General features: G+C 35.0%; 1 protein-coding gene across 7 annotated transcripts in view; it reads left to right on the top strand.

Annotated features, from left to right (window-relative positions):
- The window catches only part of DACH2 (dachshund family transcription factor 2), a 632,920-nt gene that overhangs the window by 451,472 nt on the left and 155,943 nt on the right, over window positions 1-25,505 (top strand). For 6 of the 7 annotated variants that reach the window (XM_017512281.2, XM_037732723.1, XM_017512278.2 and 3 more), the window contains exon 4: window positions 5,949-6,080. The exons of the other annotated variant lie outside the window; for it this stretch is intronic. In XM_017512281.2, the coding sequence (XP_017367770.1) occupies window positions 5,949-6,080 (132 nt within the window). The remainder of the gene's footprint in view (window positions 1-5,948; window positions 6,081-25,505) is intronic. 7 annotated transcript variants of the gene reach the window in all.

The following is a 25,505-nucleotide window of genomic DNA, read 5'->3' as shown; positions in this document are numbered from 1 at the left end:
ATTGTTCATGCTCTTGGTTGTTTCCGGTAGCTTCAAGTACAGTGACTATACATTCTATGGTTAATATATAGTTTTTAATATTTGTATCTCAAAACATGTAGCAATGTGGATATAAAATTAAATATTACTGTTATAATAAACTTAATTTAGGTGCTATCTAAATCTCTTGTTTTCTGGAGGTTGAAAATCAGTTTCTTAAAAGTCATAGATTGAAAACAATTAGGATTCACATTTCTTTACATATTGTACAAATGGAAACCTCTGAAATGTGATCGCAAGTCTATTCATACATTTATATCAATACATCTATATTTAATTTTATGTACTCATTAAATTGAGAATGACAAGTTCTGTCACAAAGTTTTCATTTAATTGTGTTCACTATATCATATTGTTTTGCTTTCAAAAACATATGCCTGATGTTTTTGGCTTCAGTAAATCTAAGCATAAACTGATGATAAGGAATAAAACCATCAGACAGTCAAAGAGTGAAACAAAGGCAAACACTTCCAGTGTTTGAGTGAGCCATCTTTGTTTTTGTGCACTTCTCACTTTTGTCTTAATGGGATAGTCAGGTAGAATGCAATTGTGGAGAGAATGTAAAACAGACCTGCTTCTAGAGAAGCACTGGGCTACCTACGAGCATTGGGCTAATAGCCCTTTTATTTCCTCCTGCTGTTGTCCCTTCTGAACATGCATTTTGTTATTCTGCAGTTGTTTCTAGGGCACACTGTGTCAGGCACCAGGGAATACAAAAGATAAGACTAATATATTTTTAGTTTATGGTAGTAAGCACCTTGCAGCCTTGGTAAGGGAGACATGATTAAAATTAATAAATAATTAATTAAAATTAATAAAATTATAAAATTAATAAATGACTAGTTCATTATGGTTATTTTGGAAGTGTTTCATTCCACTTAGACTCTTTGAAGTTTAACAGTGGATTGAACCTCATTTTAAAGACATGAACATTGATTCTTAAGATAAAGTGACTCAGATAGGCATACAGGTAGCTATAGAGAAATCCGATTTTAATATCCAGACTTTATGATTCCTCATTCATTATGCTTTACATCATAATTTGGGCTAAACAAATACTATCCTTGCTGTTTTCTCAGGCCCTTCTTGATGTTATAAATTACACCTTTAATTATTGTAACTATAATGCAAGCAACATTTAAAATGCAGCATTTTAGACCAATTAACATTTCTAGATGTATTGCTGCATTCTTGTCCTTCATTTAAGTAGTATACATATGTTTAAAACACAAAATATCACAATGTTGAATAAAAACAACAAAGAATCATAGTAGTAGCTCTGTAGCAACAGAGCATGACACTGGTTGAGAATCATTATTCTGAAGAGTGGAAAATTGATTGCACAGTTGATTCTCTGGCACCTATGTGGTATATCCAAGGGAAGACTGGCTTCTGTAAAGCCACAAGAGGAGTGATCTTTAGGAAGCCAATTATCTTTCTGGAATGTGATTCATTATTGTGATTTAATATTCTCCTACTGACAGTTTGATACCTTTTAACAAGTACAAAACACATTTGGATTTTCATTAGCTGTTATGCAGAAGTTAGTACTACAATGTAATTTTAGACGAAAATAGATTATTGAATTTGAGATTAATTTCCCATTTATTCTACTTACAAAAGGAAATTTATTGTACTGTATTTTGAAAAGTATTGCTGGTTTTCTAAACAGACAGAACCACCTTTCTAGAAAACAGGATAATGTATTCCTGTTAGCTTTGTTGAGTGCCCAGCATTTCAGGTAGTCTTCCTGTCTTTCTGGGCTAATAGCCATGGAAAGAGTCATTCTTCTCCCAATGTTAGAAATTAGAAGTGTTTCGTCACCTACAATCTATATCTAATGCACATTCTCTCCCAGACTCACAATGATATTTGCTGATCATACCACTTCTGATCTTCTGATTTAGATATCATAGACCTATGGCAAGTCAGGGCAGGAAATTCCTTAAAAATTATCTTGAAACATCCAATAATACTCTATAAAAATGGTCATATAAGTCACCTTAGGGCAGAGTACAACTTACTGGAATTTGTATATAGTATTAAAAGAGTTCTTATGGCTCAAATTTCCTTAAACAAGAATATTGTCCATTCACTGGTACCAGAAAGACAATTAAATTAATAATTCTCTTAATGATAATGTATAAAAAGAGGAAACATTTAAAATTTAAAATATCACCAGTGGGCTGGGTGCAGTGGCTCATCCCTCCAGTCTTAGCACTTTGGGAAACTGAGGTGGTTGGATCACTTGTGCTCAGAAGCCTGAGCAACATTGTGAAACCCAGTCTCTGTATAATAATAATAATAAATCAGCCAGGCTTAGTGAAACATGCCTGCAGTCTCAGAAGGCTGAGGTAGGAGGGTCCACTGAGCCTGGGGAGTTTGAAGTGCAGTGAACTGTGATTGCATCACTGCACTCCAGCCTCAGCAACAGAGTGAGACCCTGTCTGAAAAAAATAAAAAAATAAATGACCAATGGACAATTATAATTCATGATTACTCAATGACAGAACAGATGAACTTTATATAAATTGTAAGAAATCCTGATATCAATATACAGCTTAAATTCAAATTCAGAAATAAAAATAATATCCAAGCAAATAAAGTTGAGCTTATATCCTTTGCTAAAAGAAATAGATTTAGTGCAGCATTTCTCAAACTGTGTTCTACAAAGTTTTAGTATCCTTAAAATGAATAATAGATATTCCATTTTATGCCTTTTTTGAAAATTCATTAAAATATTTCATGTGTAAAGCTTTGGAAAAACTGCCATTAAAAAACCTGGAGTACTTGGGTTTAAACCCCAATTTCAAGATGTGTTAGCTGTATGACATTAGACAAGTTAGTCAGTTTCCGTCTTGGTTTACTGACCAGAAACATGGAAATGTAGAGTAAGAGTGTAATATTATTACACTCTTAAGGTATCTTTGAATATTATATATGTATTATACATTCAAAATACTATATATATATGTGTGTATATGTATATGAGAGAGAGAGAGAGAGCTTGCAAGATTGTGTGGCATATGGTAAGTGCTAGAAAAGATTTTTATTAACTTGTTGTTACCTAATTTGGCCTGGGAATTTTCTTACCCAGTTTCTTCATTTTTAAATAGATATTCTTTTAACATTTTGTGGAACAAGTTGTCAAATGAAAAGTAGTTTGGGAAAAGTTGATGTAAGACAGGTTCTCTATGGTCTACAAGAAGTAAACAGTTGTTTGGCAACTTAAAATTTTATTAGGCACATTGAGGCTAAGGGACAGCAGTTTGCTCAAAGCAGCAGCCAGCTTTCTCTTGAGATTGGTTTTGTGGACTACACTATATGTCATGCTGTTTGTCCTGCCAACCCTTCTTAACTGTGGTTTTCTCTTTTTGGCTCAATTCCTAAGTCCAAATTCACTGCCTGATTTTACATCCTCCAACTGTTGTTTTGCTGAGGCAAGTGGAACTTTAGCACAGATCGAGTGTATTCTCTCTTAATATCTGTACCTGTAACTCAACAGATACTTGCAAAATATAGTCAACTTTTAGTGCCCACATCATTTGATGGCTATGCTGATGTCTAGCAAAATGCAGCTCCTATTGAATGTTTTGAGATCCTCCCAAAGCTGTATTTTTTCAGCTTTTCTCTCACAGCCATAGAACTGAACTAAATTTTAATCTTTTGTCTATCCATGAATGGTGATTCTGAAGAACCACTGGAATTTTTGTTCCTCATTAGGGTAGCCCATAACTACCTTCATGTCATTTCTTTGCTCTTTCAGTCTCTAACTTTTATATCTGTATGGCTTTCCCATTGTTGCATTCTGAAGTTGTTTTTAGAGTCCAAGAGGTTTTTTTTTTTTTTTTTTTTTTTTTTTTTTTTTTTTTTTTTTTTTTCTGAATAGAAAACACCTTTAGTACAATTTTTTAGAGTTCAAGTATTTTTCTGAGTATAATTCAGAGCCTAAGCATTTACTGAAAATAAACCCAAATACTACTCTGTTTGGAAAGATGTGCATCTTCTCAGTTGATTTGTAGAGAATTTCAAAACTGTTTCCAGACCAGTTTCACTGTAAAGCAATCACGCAAACACACCAACATAGTAACCAGCTAACATCACAATGACAATATCAAATTCACACATATCACTAGTAACCTTGAATGTACATGGGCTAAATGCCCCACTTGAAAGGCACAGAGTGGCAAGCTGGATATAAAAGCAATACCCCATGGTATCATGTCTTTGAGAACTCCATCTAACATGTCATGACACTCATAGGCTCAAAATAAAGGCTTGTAGAAAAATCTATCAAGCAAATGGAAAACAGAAAAAACATAGGAGTTGCAATACTAATTTCAGAAAAACAGATTTCCAACCAATAATGACAAAAAAGACAAGGAAGAGCATTACATAATGCTAAAATGTTCAATTCAACAAGAAGAGCTATTTCTAAATATGTATGCACCCAACACAGGAGCACCAATATTCAGAAAGCAAGCAACCATGTCCTCCCAAAAGTCTAGTGAATTCAACTTAATTATTTTTAGATAATGTCCCTAATCATCTACTGGTACAGTGCTACCATGGGCCAAAAAGAAAAAAGAAAAATCTGGGTAGATTTTGAGGCATTATTTCAGAATTCAGCAAAATTCATCCTACCACAAAAATATGATTCAAGGAAAAGAAGGGAAATATCAGTTGTTCAAAAAAAAAAAAAAAAAAAAAAAACCTGTCATTAGAAGATCCTGATTCTAAGAGGTATGATAAATCCTTATCAAACATGTAAGGGGAAGTAAACACACTATCTAACTGTGTGTTTGGTAGAATAACTAAGGTTCTGTTTTGCCACTCTGAACTCCTTATAAGTGTACCAGTAGATGATTAGGGACATTATCTAAAAATAATAAGTTGAATTCACTAGACTTTTGGGAGGACATCGTTGGAGTATGGATTGTTCTGGTACTTTTAGTACTTGTTTCCTTATATATGGTTGTGTTGCTGTCTGATATGGACTTCCTAGGAGGAATAATTTCAAATTTACATACTCATACATTCTATCTATGGCCATTCCCCCACACCTTATCTTTTTACACCATTATGCTGAGAGTTTTATTTTAATATCTGCTTTACATTAATACAAAAGAATGTAACTATACTACAGAGGCTGGCTGTATAGGTGGCATGCCATGTTTTCTTTATGTTGGTCCCTCAGTATATAAGTATGAGGCAGATAAAAATATAGAAAGAATACCTGAAGTCTTTTCCTTCTTCTCCCCCTCCCAACTAAGCTGATCCTCATAGGCTAGGCAGCCTATCCTTTATAAAATTGTCAGCAAGGATATGCACTAGAAAAAGGTTCCTTTAGATATGCACTAAGGGGGATATGCACTAAAAGGAGTTTCTTTTAGAATTTCAGAGTGCTCCTACTGACCATGTTGTTTTAGATGGAATTTACTACATAGTGAGCTCTGTCCAAAATAACAGTCTAAACTTCTTAGCAGACAAAATAATACATTACCAATAATCTTGGAATTTTAAAAACCATTTGCTACAATCTTCGTTTACTTTATGTTTCAAATTGGGGATCAGACATATTTAATATATCTTTTTAAAGTTTATAAACTATTTATTGTAGCATGAAGAAATTACAAGAGTTGAAAGTTACATTGTTAAAATATTAACAAATTCAACTTTAAGTTAATTTTGGTTTGTGCTATGCAGTATAGCTTTGTTAAATAAATCTATCCAGCTTTCAGTTACATTAAGAAATGATCCCTATTTTACAAAGTGTCATCCATACACCAAACCTCAGTATCATGCAGTATACTCAAGTGAAAAACCTGCATTTGTACCTCCAAGTCTAAAATAAAAGGTGAAATTATTAACATAAATAAATAAATGGAATGGAATAATTTTGATTTTAGGTATAACAGCTGCAGCAATGGCTGAGGCAATGAAACTGCAGAAGATGAAGCTTATGGCTATGAACACTCTTCAGGGAAATGGAAGCCAAAATGGGACTGAATCAGAGCCTGATGATCTTAATTCTAACACAGGTGAGTGTCTTCAAGAATCCCAGACAGGTGACTCTTACTGTTTTCTTGTGGGGCAGGAGAGAGGTGAGATGAGGATGGAGGGGAGAGAATAATATGTCTACTTTTGTTATAAAGATACTCAAGACGATGCTTAGCCCTATTGCTAACTTGTACACTGAAATTAGAAACAGTTACAAGTCATAACCTCATTTTGGAAACATTTATTTATCTTCACTGTTTTGCTGCAGTGGAAATGAATTATAATTCTTATAGTGCTTGCCATTGTGCTCTCTGCCTGCCGAAGGCTGCTCCACTCCAGCATCACCCCAGGTTTCTTACTCCATCCTATTCTAAATAATTTACCACTGAAAGGCAATGCTGATAGTCCAGCTGGCTGGGCTGAAGTCTTTTCAGCCGGAGTACTAATTCCTTAGCTAAATGAAAGTGCCAGCTGACTCCAGGTATTATCTACAGGGGTTAATAAAAAGAGGTAGAACAGGGAGCAGGCAAAGAAGAAAAGATGGATGAGAGGAAAAGAAAACAGAGGTGACTTGTAGAGTGGGATGTCCTTTCCTCTCATATTACTTGCTTCTTTCTTTTATCCGGTGATCATTGGATGTTAGCCTTGATCATAAAACCCCTCAGATCTCTTTTGAAGATAGATGAGATTATAATTATCAACATACATGAATGGATGGATGGACAGATGGAAATATGGATGGATGGATGGATGGATGGATGGATGGATGGAAGGATGATGGAAGGGTGGACAAATGAAGGAACGATATAAGAAACATTTAATTTTATTTTAGGTTTAGAAGTACATGTGCAGGTTTGTTAAATAAGTAAACACATGATTTGTGGGTTTGGTGTATATACAGATTATTTTGCCACTTGGGTACTAAACAGTACATGACAGTTTTATTTCTTTTCTTAACTTCTCCCTCCTCCCACCCTTCTCCTTTGAGTAGCCCCAGTGTCTGTTGTTCTCTTTTTCCTGTTCATGTGTTCTCATCACTTAGATCCCACTTATAAGTGAAAACATGCAGTATTTGATTTTATGTTCCTGCATTAGTTTGCTATGGATAATGGACTCACTCCATTCATGTTCCTGCAAAAGAAGTGATCTCATTGCTTTTTATTGCTGCATAGCATTCCATGGTGCGCATTTATCACATTTTCTGTTTTCTTAATACATATTTTATTGTGTTTTAGATTTTGGGGTACATGTGAAGAACATGCAAGATTGTTGCATAGGTACATACATGGCAATATGGTTTGCTGTCTTCCTCCCCAACCACTCTGTCATTGATAGACATTCAGGTTGATTCCATGTCAACCTGACATGGAATTGCTATTGTCAATAGTGCTGCAGTGAAATGTGTGCATGTGTCTTAATGGTAGAACAATTTATATTCCTTTGGGCATATACCCAGTAATGGGATGGTTGGGTCAAATAGTGTTTCTGTTTTTAGTTCTTTGGGGAATCACCACACTGCTTTCCCTAATGGTTGAATTAATTTACACTTCCTTCAGCAGTGTATAAACGTTCCCCTTTCTCTACAACATTGCCAGCGTCTCTTATTTTTTGACTTTATAGTAATAGCCATGACTGGTGTGAGGTGGTATCTCATTGTGGTTTTGAATTGCATTTCTCTAATAATCAATGGCGTTGAGCTTCTTCCATATGCTTCCTGGTCACATGTACGTCTTCTTTAGAAAAGTGTCTGTTCATGTATTTTGCCCACATTTTAACAGAGTTCTTTGTTGCTTGTACATTAAAGTTTCTTGAAGATTCTTTATATTAGACCTTTGCCAGGTGTATAGTCTGCAAATATTTTCTCCCATTCTCTAGGTTGCCTTCTTACCCTGTTGATAGTTTCTTTGGCTGTAAAGAGGTTTAATTAGTTCCCATTTCTCACTTTTTGCATTTGTTGCAATTGCTTTTGGCATCTTCTTCATGAAATCTTTGCCAGTTCCTATGTCTAAAATGACATTTACTAAGTTATCCCCCAAGGTTTTCACATTTTGAGGTTTTATATTTAGGAATTTAATCCATCTTGAGTTGATTTTTGTATATGCTGCAAAGAAGGGGTTCAATTTCAATCTGCGGCATATAGCTAGCCAGTTATCCCAGCACCATTTATTGATTAAAGTGTCCTTTTCCATTGCTTGTTTTTGTCGGCTTTATTAAAGTGCAGTTGATTGCAGGTCTGTGGCTTTTGTTCTGGGTTAGCTATTCCGTAAAACTGGTCTATCTATGTGTTTGTTTTGTAGCTATACTCTGCGGTTTTGTTTTCTGTAGCCCTGTAATATAATTTGAAGGCAGGTAATACGATGCCTTCAGTTTTGTTCTTTTTGCTTAGGATTGCTTTGGGTATTTGGAATCTATTTTGGTTCCATGTGAATTTTAGAATAGTTTTCTCTAGACCTATCAAAAACATCATTGATAGTTTGATAGGAATATCATTGAATTTGTAAATTGCTTTGGGCAGTATGGCCATTTTAACAATATTATTCTTCCTATCCAAGAACATGAAATGTTTTTCCATTTGTTTTCCATTTGGTAATGGATTCCCTCAGCATTTGCTTGTCTGAAAATGATCCTATTTCTCCTTCACTTATAAAGCTTAGTTTAGCCGGATATGAAATTCTTTTTTTTTTTTTTTCTTTTGAGATGAAGTTTCACTCTATCACCCAGGCTGGAGTGCAGTGGCACGATCTTGGCTCACTACAACCTCCACCTCTTGGGTTCAAGCAATTCTCCCTGCCTTAGTCTCCCAAGTAGCTGGGATTACAGGTGCCCACCACCACGCCAGGCTAATTTTTGTATTTTTAGTAGAGAAGGGGTTTAACCTTGTTGGCCAGGCTAGTCTCAAACTCCTGATCTGAGGTGCTCCGCCTGCATCAGCATCACAGTGTTTGGGGATTATAGGTGTGAGCCAACGTGTCCGGCCATGGATATGAAATTCTTGGTTGGAATTTCTTTCCTTTAACAATGTTGAATATCGCCCCCCAATCTCTTCTGGCTTCTAGGGTTTCTGCTGAGATGTTTGCTGTTAATTCTGATTGTCTTCCTTACGTTGTTGACCTGTCCATTTTTCTATGGCTGCCTTTACCATTTTTTCTTACATGTCAGCCTTTTAGAATCTGGTGATTTTGTGTCTTGGAGGTGATCTTCATGTGAAGTATCTTGTGAGGGTTTACGTAATTCCATATTTCTCAGATATTTTGTTTGTTCCTTTTTGTTTTTTTCCTTTTTAAAATGATCAAAGGATTGAAATTTTATTAGATAAACATGCTACCAGTGGCAGAGTTAAGTAGGGGTGTAGCCAAGTTTGGGTCAAAGTGGGATTGCTGGGCCACAAGTTAGCACTGAGCCCTGGCTGAAAAGCGGTGGTGGAGCAATGTTCCTGCTCCCTGGCACTGCAACTGTGGCCTCTGTTGGGGCTGTGGCACCTGTGCTGGTTTGTCTTGGGGCCCAAGACTTGCGGAGGTCCCCTTGGACTTGGAAGTTGTCCCCACAAAACCTTCAGGTGGCTCTTTGCCTCAGTCTAAAAGTGTGTTGGAAGGGTGCAGGGGAGCAGGGTGAGTCTCCCGTTCCCAGTTTTGCACAGGTCCCTGTGGGGAGCATGAATCTCCCTGGGGGCTCTCACTCACTCACCCTTTCCATGTTTGGGAGGTTCTCTTGGTCATTTTAACAATATCAATTCTTCCTATCCAAGAGCATGAAATGTTTTTCCATCTGGTAATGAATTCCCTCAGCATTTGCTTGTGTGAAAAGGGTCTTATTTCTCTTGTGAAACTTAGTTTGGCTGGATATGGAATTCTATTTTGCTTTTGAGATGGAGTCTTGCTTTATCACCCAGGCTGAAGTGCAGTGGCACAATCTTGGCTCACTACAACTTCCACCTCCTGGGTTCAAGCAATTCTCCCTGCCTCAGCCTCCCAAGTAGATGAGATTACAGGTGCCCACCGTGCCTGGCTAATTTTTGTATTTTCAGTAGAGAAGGGGTTTCACCATGTTGGCCAGGCTAGTCTCAAACTCCTGATCTCAGGTGATTCATCTGCCTCAGCCTCCCAAAGTGCTGGGGTTATAGGTGTGAGCCACCCTACTGGCTGATATTTTTTAAGATGCTGATATCTAACAGGGTGGTGGCCAGCTTCATTCCTCTGTCCTCTGTTTTTGCCTGCTGCCTTGTTATATCCCAACATGATTTATCTGTTGATTGGCTTGCACGGTCAGTGTTCTCCAGCTCTTGAGATCAGTATAGATCACTTTTCTCCATGAGATCAGTGAACATGAACTGCTTCTAGTTAATCCTCTTGGCTCAGTTCCCCAAATATTTTTCATTAAAAAAATGAGTAATTAAAGATGATTTTAGGATTCAGAGATTTCCAAGCTAACTCTGCAGTTAACTTCCATATAATGTGATAGATTGATTGGCAGCAACTTTACATCATTTTTTCTAGGCTTCTGGAAATTCAAGCATGATGGGGCTTTATTTTGCAGGGAAGTGGGAAGAGCAATTAAAGAGGAAAATTATTGAATGAAATCAGTATGAGAAACTACTCTGACTTTAGGACAGTGTAGATCACCTCATGCAAAATTACAGTTTTCATGGTGAAATACAGGTGAGAATTGTTCTCCAACCAGTGCCAACAGTGACTTTTTTCCCACATAGCCTGGATGCAATTTATTGGGGAATCAATAGAAAATGCATATGTTACTGGTTTCTTGGAAACTGAAAACAACCTATATATAAGAATAAAATTAACACTAAACAATAATAATAGCAAGAGTAAGAATAGTTACTAGTTATTATGTACTATCTCACATATTAACTCATTTAATTTTTAACAAAATCTGGAGAAAAAGGTACTTCCAATACTCCCCTTTTATAGATCAGGAAACAGAAGCACAAAGGTTCAGCCTTGCCCATAATCATAAAACTAGTAAGTTGCAGTTCTAAGTTTGAGTCTTGTGTCTAGTTAAATCCGAAGTGTTAGCTTTTCTCATATTATGCATCCTCTTTAATGCTTGTTTGTAATAAGAATTTGACTTTATCAATCCCTGGAATAAAAAAATGTTAAAATGAAGATACAGTGAGAAAACTGATTATCAGTTTCCTAATCCTAATGGCAGTTAATTCATACTGGCTTTCAAATCTTAAAGTGACTTAGAAGTGACCAATATTTAAAAGGAAGTCTCTTATAATCCAATGTTGTTATAAAGGAGTGTTTTGTACCAGTAAAAATTGGTGAGAGTTCAAACAGTAATTTCTGTCATGTTTGCCTCAGGAATACCAGTTTCTGGAAAAAATATTCTAAAAAGTTTTTATGTATCTCCTTTGTAATAAGCTATCATATTTGAGAGCTATACTGGTAGCTAATTTTAAAGTTGCTAAATAGTTAATAATGTTCCTGGCCAGATATACTCTGGCCTAATTCTGAATATCTATCATTGTGATAAAAAAGTATAGATTTCCATCTCTGTATGATGTTATACTTGGTGCACTAGAAATGGAGTGATGGAAGTCATTGTCTTTGACCATGCAGAGGTTACAATCTAATTGTCTTTATCTTGATGGAATGAAGTGAATCTGACTTGAAGTATTATAATAATTATTATTATATAGATTTAAATGAAGTTTCTGAAGCTTTTCAAAGTCTGAATAAATGAAATCCCTGCTCTACTGGAAAGTTAAACTACTGTAATTTCATAAAGGATAATTTGTAAATGAAAATGTATTTCAAGAATTTTAGATCTGAAAATTTTTGGTAATCTTGGGACTAGTGTGTCTTTTTTGCCCTTTGGGTTGCGTAACTCATCATTTAAACTGAGATCAAAGACTGGGCTTGATTTCTCTTTGTTTTTTAACTTTTATCTACCTTAGTGCCTTCCAAGAAGGGACAGAAGTAGATAATCTCAACAAGGAAGATCAGGGTTCATAGCTTTTAGGGCCTGATTACTAGTTATGGGAATATCCTTTCTGGATGCTCATGGTTCAAGTAGGACTGGGAAATTGGCTATTTGATCCAAAAGAAAGCTAGATCTTGGAGTAACATTAAAACGTTATTTACAAGATGTATACTAGGTCCAATCAGGCAAAGGAAAAGCAGTCAATCTGGTAAATACTCAATTGAGTAGGTTGTAAGATATCCTGAGGAATACACATTGAATGTTTCCATCAGTTATGTGGTGACACAGAATTGAGTGTTAAATTATCATCAAATGCAGTTATTTTCAGTTTTGTTGGAAAAAATTTCAGTTGTATATTTGAAGTGACTAGCAAATAACAGACATTCCACGAAGGGCAAGCACATAAATTAAATAAGCAGTGTGGCTTGTGACCATTTCTAAACCACTCCATGAGGGATTAAAGTAATTCTTGAATATGATTCTCAGCAAAATTCAATTTTCATATGTATTAGGCTCCACGATGTACAATATTCCAACAGTTATAAAGGCAATATGTTGGTACTCTGAGGGTAGAAGACAAAAAAAAATCACTGTACATCAAATGCTTATGACCTAGGTATGAGAGGAGATAAGAAAGGAATCAATATATAAGTGAGTATACTCTGTCATGGAATGTGGTAAAAGCAACAAGAAGAATTGTGAGAATATAGAGAAAGAAGAAATTACTTTTAAGATAATCAAAAAGGGATTCAATTGTAGAATGTAACATTTGAACTGGTCTTTGAAAAAAGTGAAATTGAAAATCAGAAAAAAAAAATGGATAGCTTTGAATGAAGTATTAAATAGATTGTCTCATTGTGTTGACTGCCTCCAGACCAAGGAGTATATCATCAAGACTTTGTACAAGGTGGAAGAGACTATGAAATAAAGCTCCTCTATCCCCACTTATCTGTACATAATGGCCTCGGTGATTACATAGATCAATCATTAAAATAAAACAAGCCTTCGACAAATAAACACACTGTGTTATTCCCCTGGACAGTCATTTTTACATAGTGATTCTCAGATACCTCAGGACATTTCTAGGAGTTGGGTAAGAGTTGAAGACACAGCTTGAGGAAATTTTTATGTTTGATTAATAGAAAATTTTGATCAATTACGTTTTTAGGTTAACTACAAAGCACCTGTTGTTAAAAATCTTATTAACAAAGATTTCTAAAATTAAAATTTAGAGTCCTAAGTGAGTTCAGATAATTAAATCCCAACCCCTCATACTATAGATGATGTTTGAAGCATAAGAAATTGGCATGCAATCACACAGCTGTTTAATGAGAGAACTGGCACTGATTCATAGTTCCTTGATCTTTCCACCATAACACTGTGCTTCTAATGTTTGAATCAATTTCTAGTATAGGTTAAGCTACATAATCAAATTTCTTTCTTTTATATTGAGTCTCAGTCAATAAGCCTAGACATTGTGATGCAGTTGATAAAGGAGATTGTCCTTAATTTGGCTTGATGAATATTTTGTTTACAAAATAGTTATCAGACTTCAGATTAGACCTGATCTGACCTCAAGATCTACTCTGGGAATTACTATTTTGACTACATCTCTGATAGATTTTCTTTCTTGATACTATCTTTTTTTCTCTTCAATTAAGTAAGGTGTAGAAAACAAATGTTTCACTTGGAGTTCTGAAACTGTCCAATTAATCAAGTCATAATATATATATATATATATATATTTTTTTTTATATAATATATATATATATACACACACACACACACATATATATAATAAAGTAGTATTCAGCCATAAAAATATAACATGATTCTGTCATTTGCAACAACATGGATGGAACTGGAGGTTAATATGTTAAGTGAAGTATGCCAGGCACAGAAAGATAAACATCACATATTATCACTTATTTGTGGGAGCTAAAGATTAAAATGAGTGAATACATGGAGATAGAGAGTAGAAGGTGGCTCAGAAGGGTAGTGTGGAGTGAGGTGGGGAGAGGATGTGGGGAGGGTTAATGGATACAAAGATAGAAAGAATGAAAAAAACTTAGTATTTGCCAGCACAACAGGGTTACGATAGTCAAAAATAATTTAATTGTACACTGAAAAATAACTAAAAGAGTGTAATTGGATTGTATTCATTGTGAATAACACAAAGGATAAATGCTTGAGGTGATAGATCCCCCTTTTACCCTGATGTGATTATTATGCTTTGTATGCCTGTATCAAAATATCTCTCATGTAATCCATAAATATACTTACCATAGACCCACAAAAATTAACAATTAATATTACAAAATCTAGTTAGATCCACAAACATTACAAATGATTAAATATGATTTAGAATTGTATGTTGTTTTAACTATAAACTCAATGATTTAGGTCCCTACTTTGAAATCAAGCTGAGTGCATATTATCTTTCCTGCTTTGTCCCTAAGGGTAGCATTTGTTTTCATAAGATACAGTTATAAATAGAAATGGATGGTCTCTCTTCCTTGAATTTATCTGTGGTCATATGAATCTTTTACCTGAGAGCACAATTTTTGGTTCTTATAAGCCACTTTCACAATGATGTGTTTAACCAGAAAACTTTAAAAATGAGTTTGTTTTTCAATTTAAGAGGGAGCACACTCTGTTTTAAATTATGGCAAGATTGCTATTTAATTTCATCATTGTTATTAGTTGCTAAATCCCCTGAAGGCAAAATATGACAGGTATAAAAACTTGCCAAGTATTCAATTAAAATTTTTCTGTTGGTGTTAATATGTTTATCTATCTTGTCATTTAAAAAAGGATCATATTTTATTTTCTCCGCATATTCCTTGTAACTTGTTATTCTAGCTCCCCATTAACCATTGATTTTTGCCATTTAATTTTGGAGGTATTGGCTTTTATTTGTTTGTGAAAGGCTTTATCAAAATACAAATTAAAAGATCATGTTTTCACAATTGAACTAAACAGAAAAATGTACAGCAATGTATCATCTTCCTAGAGGGTATGAGATCAACCACTGTGTACTTTGCTCTTCACAAAAAGAAAACAACCAGGGCTGTCAGACAGCACATACTCCATGACCTAAGGAAATTTCCACAACTATTGACACATCCTGAAATAAGCAGGACACTGACCTAAAAATACCAGAAAGCTGTATTTAGTTGAGATGTTTGAATGTGTGTGAAAAAGGGTTTTTCTTCTGAGAGTTCTTGCAACTTCTGTTTTGCTTAAGTTGATATTTTTGGATGATGTGACAAGAGCAGAGGCAGGAGAGTATGAAAATAGAGTCAGTACCACTAGGCTTTAAAAGAAAAAGCAAATTTAAGAGTTAGAATATCCTTATGCAAGAACAGAATTTTCTCTTTGAAGACAGACCTATAGTTTCTTTGATTTGAGGTTTTGTTTAATAGTTTCCTTAATGGCTGCAACATGACTTTGCATCAAGATTTCAGCATGAATAACAACTTTTTCATGTTTCATTTAGCTCCAAATGAGAAATTCTGTTTTTTATTGTTTTAGGAAATTAGTCTGTGTACTGTTTCTCATGGAGCTTTATAATTAATCACTAAAGGTTATGGCTGTAGAGAGTTTGTGGGAAATAGATGATTGAATGATTATAATTGTAGCTGTCAAATTAGAAATATAGTTGTACAGTAGCAGAATCTATTTTTAAACTACAACAATGACTTTCAGGGTTGACCATTTACTTGTAGAAATAAATGGGTTATTTTTAACTGCATTGTTTTTTTCAGGAAGAACTATGCTCAGTGATGTTCTCTGGAGAACTCACCATTATAACCATGTAAATCTTTATCCTCTGAGTCCCTACTTGTTCTGACTTTTGTGTCAGTTTTACTTTTGTGGAGCAGATGTTGAGTACTTTACCTTTTGGAAAATATAGTTTATAGTGGAGAGAATCAAAGTGTACGTGGTTGATTAACTTGCAAAGTTGAATTAGAAAATCCCAAGATTATCATCTTCCTTTATGTTATCCAAACACCTCATTAGATATGGAGCAAGACGTTTCTGGAGAATCAAGTGAGGCATTCTGTTTTTATTAGCTCCTGATATCAATAACTCTTTTGAGAGGATTTTTTTCTGATAGAATTTTAAACTTTCACTACTCTACTCATCTTTCTTCTGTGCTTATGACCCCTTAAAATGTAACCAACCCAAATGTCCATCAAGGATAGACTGGATAAAGAAAATATGACACATATACACCATGGAATACTATGCAGCCATAAAAAAGGATGAGTTCATGTTCTTTGCAGGGACATGGATGAATCTGGAAACCATAATTCACAGCAAACTGACATAAGAACAGAAAACCAAACACTGCATGTTCTCATTTATAAGTAGGTGTTGAGCAATGAGAGCACATGGACACAGGGAGGGGAACATCACACACTGGGGTCATTTGGGGGGTGGGTGGCTAGGGGAGTGATAGCAGGGAATGGGGAGGTTGGAGAGGGATAACATTAGGATAAATACCTAATGTAGGTGAAGGGGGGATGGATGCAGCAAAACACCATGGCATGTTTATACCTATGTAACACTCCTGCAAGATCTTCACATGTACCCCAGAACTTAAAGTATAATAATAATAATAATAATAATAATAATAAAGTAAGCCAGAAGAACCTATTGTTTTTTTCAGTACCCTTCTATCACTCATTCCAGAAGTAAGCAACTCTCACTACCGGGGAACTGTTTATTATGTCTATGCCTGTTACCTCATCTAGTGAATTACGTTTCTTGTTTTGTCAGTATTATTAAGGTCAGTTAGCATAAAGCCACCTCAGAGTTTGTCCCAACTGTTATCTCTTCCTCACAATTAATAATTTGAAATGATGTGATCTATCCTTATAGATCTTATTAGCCAACCCATAATCATTCTGATCTTCCTAGTCTTACCCCTTCCTCCTGTCCCCAACTATGCTGTTATCAAATAAAAGGGCCGAACTTCACTTTTGAGAAGACCTAATCTGTGTTGAATATATTGTCTTGGTTCCTCCACGTTATACTCTTGCAGTGTTTCTGGGATTTTGAAAATGAATGCTAAATATCTAGCTCTTCTACAGTTTTGTGTGGTTCAAAACAAGTGATTTAAAACAAGTCTCTCTTTGTGCCTTGGTTACAATGAATGAGTCTGGGATAATCATATTGCCTTTGAACTCTAATCTTTATTATTATAATTCTTGAACATCATTAGTCTAGTCCCATCTTCTGCTTGTATTCTTTTTACTTAATGGGTACTCTCCTGAATCTGTTGCTCTCATAGTCCATACTATGTATTCCTTACTGAGTCTTTCACTTAGTGATGTTACTTCAGGTTCTGAACCCACCCTTAGAAGTTTGAGGTTAGTGTCATGTGATCAAAATGTGCCTCTGTCCATGTTCAGTACACTGGCAGAAACGTTTTTCCCACTTTTGGGATTTGGAAAACACTTATTTTTGTTTCATTGCCTCAACTTAACATTTATTTTGGTTGACAATTCTTTGTGCCCCTGCTGAGAACTCTCTTCAGGTGTGCAATCTGACTGGATTTTCACAATATATTGATGAGCCAATTGTTTAGAATGGTCTCAAAACCCTTAGTAAAGTCAAAATAAATTATATCTATTGCTTCCCCTCTATCTCCCAGGCTGTCACTCTGTCACAGGAGATTAGATGTGCCTGACAAGACTCAAACTTTAGGAAGCCATGCAGGGTGTTATCCAGCATACCATTCCCTTCAAGGTATTTGCACACTGATTTGCAGTATCTTCCAAGACACACATGTTATCCTTACAGGTTAAATACACACAGGTAAAAAATAACAGAAAGGAAAAATATAGGCAATGGTTCTTAAACTGGGTCAAGAAATAATATAATTTTAATTTTTTTCTAAAATTTTTGAAGAAATTATTATAAATGAGTTGTCATATCTATGTTAGTTGAGATATTGTGTTCATAAATGGAATTTACAATAAGTAATTATTGGTATATTCTATCATTTAAAAAGTGTTCATTCATGAATTAGCTGGAACATGACAATATATTCAATAGTAATTTGATTAATACAATGCCAGATTTCAAAGATTAATTTATAGCCTATATTGATTTTGAGTATCTATCTGTTTAGAGTATACATATTTCTAAAAATTAAAATAATAGTAATTCTGCACTGTCATGGTATACATATATACTCTTATTATTTTATTTCTATTTACTTTTTAAAAGACACTTTAATAAGCATATAGTTTCACATAGAGCTGGGCTCATTAGATATCTCCCACATTTAGTGGATTCTACTTTACACTGGACATATTAGTGTAAGGGACTCAGAAACAATCACTATTATTTTTTCTAAATCCTAGTTTTCTATGATACTCGAATATTACTCCATAGTCATGGATATGATCAGTATATACACTGAACCTACTTCATGCATTTAACTAAAGTAATAAATACTTGTGCTCTTATTGAAAGGCTTGGAAGTTCTGTAGTATCCAAAGTGAAAATTGTATGAGTTTTATTGAGGTGAAATTTACATACCATAAAATTCACTCTTTTGAAGTGTACAGTTTAGTGGTTTTAGTATATTTACAGAATTATACAACTGCTAGCATTATATAATTCTAGTCTTAATAACTTATTAACAAATTCCAGGAATATTTTATCACTCCATGAAGAAATCCTGTACCCATTAGGATGCCCACTTCTCTACATCTGCAAGAACCTGGAAACCGCTAATCTGCTATTACATTGTACACTCCATGGTTTTGCCTATCCTAGATATTTCACATAAATGGAATCATACAATATGTGACCTCTTGCGTCTGATTTATTTCACTTGGAATAATGTTTTTAAGGTTCATTCATATTGTAGCATGTATCAGAACTTCATTTATTTTAATGCCTGAAAAAGATTCTGATTTATGAAAATACTACATTTTATTTGTCCATTTATCTGTTCATGGACATTTGGGTTGCTTCCACTTTTGGGCTATTATAAATAATGTTGCTATAAACATCTGTGTACAGGATTTGTGTAGACATATGGTTTCATTTCTCTGAGACATATACCTAGGGGTAGAATTGCTGGGTCTAATGATAATTGTTTTTAACACTTTAAAGAAATGCCAAACATTTTACATTTCCAAAGTGAATTTCATGCATTGCATATTCACAGATTGGTTTAAAAATTAGATTTTGATTCACCAGCATTTTCTGGATACTCTGCACTCTATGATCTTTCTTATGCAAATTTCTTAATATTCCAACATTGTAGTTCCCCTTTTTAGAGGCAAGCTGATCCTGCCAACTAGCAGAAACTTTAATGCCTTCAATAATGAAAACAAACGTTGTGACTTTAAAGAAAATTTAAGAAGTGAAATATGATTGTTTGGTTGATATAAGGAGAGAGGAATTGACCTCTGACTTTTCTAAAGTTTATGGTATAAATAATATAAAGCAGGAAAATAAATTATGCCACAAAGGGGTCATCATAGCAGGCATGCCTTTATCCCTAGTAGTAAGAGCTTCTTACTTTACTCTGCTTACATTTTCACCCTCTGAAGCTGCACAGTCTTACCCCATATGTGACCAGCAGCCGAGGGTTTGAATGCCAGGCTAACTTTAGGAGAGCTGTGTCCATGAAAGTATTCGTTTTGATGACAATACTGCTATGATGACTCCTATGTGGCATAAAAAAAAGTGGGAGGTAGGGGCGGTGTGAGATTTTTCTACTGAAATAACATGAACAGAAGCACAAGGAGAGAAGAAAAAACAAATTCTGGGGAATTTGCCACTGGCTAAACTGTCTTAAGGTACACTCTCATAGGTTCCGGTAAGCCCTTAAGCGAATTATACTTTCCTAGATTTTTTTCTCCTCTCTTCTGGCATACTATGGAGAATTATGCCTAAATCTTAAACCTTAAGACAGTTAAATAAGACCCCTTTCAAAAGGATTAACATGCCAAATATTATATACATACAGATTTATATTTATGTAGGATACACATATATATTCTTTATCTGTATATAAATATGTCATGGTAATGATAAAAGGATAGTAATTACACATAACATAAACATTTATCTAACATATTCTGAATAGATTCCTCCCTAAATTGCACTATAAATAATAAAATAGTAAAATGTGAAGTGAAATGAAAAAAAAAATAGAACACAATTATAGGCAGTGAAAATTAGTAGCTCTTTAATTATAAAAGAAGAATATAGTTGGAGAAACTTTCAAGAAACCACTGTTAAGACCATTGACTCTCAGGGTAAAAATTTAATATAGAAACAATGTAGGCACTCACTATAGGAAATATTCATTTCATTCATGTATAAGAGTTTTGGTTTTTAACTTACTGAGGGAAGTTGATGGGCACTGATTCTCTAAGAGCTTCCTTTCAGAATTAGATATAATTAGTGAAGTAACATAAGACACTTTCTCAGAGCTGACCTTATCTTTAAGTAAGATAATTTTATGGACTCTGAGAAATTGTTGTGTTTCTGCCATTGCCAGCTGTCTTAGGATGTGTTTAATGCAAAGCATAAAGTTAATTGTAAAGCTACCCAGGGTATTATATTTTTGACACTTATCAACTGTTTACACGTTAGTGTGCATCAAAGTTTGAGTGCTAATGCTGATGAGAAGAGTGAATTCCCTGGATAGAGATTTTAAACAACAGGAGAGAAAAAAAGAACTAAAAGTTAGGGTCCCAGACACAAACTCTGCCTGATTCAAAGTTTACCTCATTATTTTCTGAAGCTGCAATATTTCCTCATGAGTGGTATTTCTAAATCTTAGTGAAGATGCCTAACTTCTCTTTCTTGGCAAAAAAAGGAAGGTGTCCCCTCATAAGCATTATTCTCCATGTGCAAATTGACACCGTGTCTACTTTACCTAATGCATTCCCAGACCAGGTTTCCTTTTTTTTTCTATATGAACTAAATTGTCAAGTCTCTCTAGTTGCTTCATAAGTGGTTGGTTACAAGTGCCTCCTCTAGGTGATCATTGGAAGATCCTAATGTTTATCTTAAATGGCTTGCAAAAATTTGCAAAGAAACTTGTATAAACCATTAGAACTGATTTGCATCGAAATCATTTTTAACCAGGATGCAAAAGTTATATTCTGCAGATGCTCAAGGTTTGTATTTTATGGGCAGCAGCATCTATGAAAAGTACACACCACATTATAAAAATAGAGCACAAATGCTATTCCCTTCTAACTCTCTGGCTTTTAGACTGCTTTCTCCTTCTGGGACATAATCAATAGAAACTCAATGCATTGTACTGGAGATAGTACCTGTTCCTATAAAACACTGAGCAAAGAACAAAGCATTTGTTTTCCTAGTGTAGATGCTGAAGTTAACATGCATTATTTAATAAATATAGTTTTGCTTTGTCAAGAGATATATCAAGAAGTAGTAAATATTTCAGTGTTATTTCTTTAGGAAGTTCAAATATTTTGAGTGTAGACTTTCTTTTGGGAGGGTAGGGGGTGGTGTTGGTCAGGGGGAGGGGGTAGTTGGAGGAATCAAAGGAATGAGGGAAAGCATCATGCTGTAAAGTTTGCTGTTCTACCTCTTTTTCCAACTATACCTGCCATGGAGTTTTCTCATAAATGCAAACATCCTTTATAATACGTTTAAAAACAACAAATACATCACTTGAATGAATATTTAGGGAACCATCAGGAGGGGAAAAACTCATTGGTTTAATGGAATGCTGTCAAGGCAAATCAACATCATGAAAGACACTGGGGCAGAATTGATACCTTTGCACTGACATGTTAAAAGAAAAGCTCATGCATTATTTAGAAAACCCAGAAATCTGTCAGCTGCATGATTGCCGAGTTAGCAGATGCAGGAGGATTCTGCTCAAGTTGAAAAGAAATGCGTAGGCACAGATCCATATTGTAACCTTTCATGTTCTACACCCACCATGAATACTCAGCTATTACGCAGTCAGCATTTTTGAGTTTTTCTTTTTAAAATTTTCAAGTGCTTCAAAAGGCAAAAGAGGTACATCTTTTAGTCTAAAAAAGCAAAATACCTGGGCTGTTATTTTAGCATTAAAGATGACAAGACCAAAGATTGTTTTTCATGTTTTTGAGTGTTGTGCAAGTTTCCCAGGAGTGTTTTGAAGTTGTTAAAGTAGGTGTTATTTTTACACATTTATCCCATGAACAAAGTATTTTCTTAACCATTTTGCCATCAATAAACATAAGGAAACACTTTATTTTAGTGATTTAAGCAAATGAGCATGCCGTTTGTAAACATGGAAAGCTTTATAGTCTACTAATATAAAACTGAATTTATAGATACTATACATGTAAGCATTTAAAATACTTTTATTGAATACACAAGGGCAGCATTCTCTAATAACATTTTGCCAAAATATGGTTATTGACATCCTTACACCTTTGTATTAGACCTATGAGGCAAGTAAGAAGCCAGTACTCTGACAATTATCATAGAAGAGACAAAGAGAAGCACAAAAGAATAAACTGCCTCCCTCAAGGTTACATATTTTGACAAGAAGGGAAAATTAGTGGTAATAGAGCCAAGATCTTGTGTTTTCAGTCTAGTGAGCCTAACGTGTTCTCTACTCTACTGCTGCATCCCGACTATCCTCTGTAAGCTTCTCTGCATTTATAAATGTTTAGTTGTCTCTAAGCCAGAAGATACTTAACGAAAATCCTCTATTCCATATTAGCTGCTAATTTATAGCCAATGAAGGAAAAATCACAACCAATCAGGATTAATGCATAGAATTGGAAAGTAAGATTTTTTGTGTCATCTATATTTTTCAAAAGTCTGTCCAAATATGTTTCAGGAAGTTCATTGCTGATGAGGTTTTGATTTAAAATTATATCTTACTATGTTAAAAAAAACCTATAAATTTTTGATGGGATTTCCACGGGAAATAATGAATAGCAAAAATTTATAAAACACATATTATTGCCTGATTTCTGGGTCCCTAGCATTTCTATGGAAACAGATGTGCTTACTTCGACATATAGATGGTTAAACCTTCTTTCCATAAGTTCTCGTGGATTTGGTGTTGCATAGAGGACTTCTTTGGGAGGAGCATTAATTTACACTATTTTATTTTCTGAAAATTCATCATCATCACTATTATATGCTATTTCTACTGACAAAATCACAATAAGTGAAAAATTTGGGAAGATAAATTAATATCTTCAGTCAACTTGTAGAATGATCTCAGGTCTGAATTCTCATATTTGCCTGCTTCCTTTGCTTCTGGATGATATTTTCCAACTGTATTCTCTCCTTTTCCTCTCCACCAACCTCTGTTTATTCCTCTTGTCTACTATGTGCATCAGATATATTAAGTTAATAAAGGCATTCGTATACTTCAGCAATGTTTTTGGTGTGGTGGTGTGTGTGTGTGTGTGTGTGTGTATGAGAGAGAGAGAGAACGAGAGAACGAGAGAGAGAGAGAATGAACACATGCATGCTGAAGTGCTGAAGCGGCTGCATCAACATCACCATCACTACAGTAATAGTCCAGGAAAGATGTCCTTACTTTCAAGCAAGAAACAAGAACTTCCATGATGGTTTGAGAATAAGGAAAAATAAGAGGGTGCATGTGACATTACGTTGGGAAATTGCAGAGGAAGCAACCTAACATTAGGTGTTAAAAAACTGGGATTCTAGAACCATCTCTGCCAAGAAGTAACTGCGAATCCAGGTCAGTCTATTTCTGTACCTGAGCCTCAGTTTTATGATGTGTAAAATAGTGAGTGGGATTAGATTACAGTTAAAGACAATTCTAGCTGTGGCAATTCTCCCTTTGTGCCTAGGGTAATGAGTTATTGCTGTCACTGTAATTGCAGAAGGGAAAAAGAGAGGTGTGGCACACACAGGTAAGATGTCCATTTAGTTCAGGAACTGTCTGTAAATAAACTTTAGAAAATTAATAATCCAGATATTATTTTATTTCCAATTCTTCATTCTCTTCTAGAATTCTAGAGTGACTAAATTTCTGTCATACACATTAGAAAACGCTGAGTTGCTGTGTGGTGCATCTCAACAGTACCTAGTTAAGAATGTGGCCCTGAGTTGGGTGCGATGGCTCTTGAGAACCTGTGATACCAGCACTTTGGGAGGCCAAGGTGGGTGGATCACTTGAGGTCAGGAGCTCGAGACCAGCCTGGTCAACATGGCGAAACCCCATCTCCACCCCTAAAAGAAAAATTAGCCTGGTGTGGTGATCTCGAGTAGCTGCATCTGTAGTCCCAGCTACTCAAGAGGCTGGGGCATGAGAATCGCTTGAACCTGGGAGGCAGAGGTTGCAGTGAGCCAAGATTGCGCCACTGCACTCCAGCCTGGGTGACAGAGAGAGACTCTGTCTAAGAAAGACAGACAGACAGAAAGACAGAAACAAAAGAAAGAAGGAAGGGAGGGAGGGAGGGAAGGAGGGAAGGAAGTGACCCTGGTCTTAACCACTTTCCAACCACAATAAAATCGTAAAAGGATTAATGTAATATATTAGATTTGTCATTATTCTTGAACGGGTTAAAGTTCAAATGAGAAGCCTTCTCTCTCATTTGACTGTAGGACCAGAGCCATCATATTTATCTTTCTTCAGTTTAGAATAGTTTGGATCTCCATGAGCTATATGGCTTAAAATACTATGAACAGGGATACTTTAAAGCTCTGTTTGGACTACTTGAAACAAACTTTCTGTAAGAAAATCCTAAGTAAATAAAGTGCATAAATGTATACTTCAGACGTTCAGCAATGTCTTCCCTGGATCCATTAATGTTTATGAGAACTGCATGCATTCACTGAAGAAAAATTTATTCCTCTTAGTTTATATTTCATCCATTTAGGGATATTGCATGAACCACTTTACTTGGTTTATCTATTCTGTTACCTTCCTTGTTTTTGAAGAACTAGTATTATGTTTTAATAGGAGAATAAAACAACTTTGTCTTATCAAATCAAAATTACCTACTTGAAAGTAATCTATTTTCTTATGTAAGCTTTGTTGTAGCAAATTTACTTTGAAGTATGAGGAACATGTCTTTGTATAGCACAGGGAGATACCTCTAGGCACCTGCTAAGCAATGGAAAAGGAATTTTTCAGTTTCCTGTTAATTTCCATACGTGCTAAATGCAACAAAACAAAAACTAATGACAAAATGCATGTAGCGCAGCCTAAGCTGTGTAAAATAAAGTGTTTTCACCTGTCTATAACTTTGCTGCTCTTCGATAAATTTATAATCTCTAAATACAGAGGTCTAAATCTTCAAAGCTTCAAAAGCAGAGATGCAGCATGAACTTATCTTCATTTTCCCCCTATCTTCTTACAGCAGCATTAATGTAAATGTATTTTGTTTAATGACTCTGAAATCCTGTTTGTAATTAGATGTGGGAATTGGTCTTAGTTTGTAACAGATGATACTGGAATAATAATATGAGAGATGCTACACTGAGACCACTATCCTCCTAAATCTATATCATTTTTCATTTTATTG

This window comes from Cebus imitator, unplaced genomic scaffold (genome assembly GCF_001604975.1).
Source record: "Cebus imitator isolate Cc_AM_T3 unplaced genomic scaffold, Cebus_imitator-1.0 Scaffold468, whole genome shotgun sequence".
Lineage (NCBI taxonomy): Eukaryota > Metazoa > Chordata > Mammalia > Primates > Cebidae > Cebus > Cebus imitator.
The sequence above is the reverse complement of the archived record's forward strand: the minus strand, read 5'-3'. Positions and strand labels throughout refer to the sequence as shown.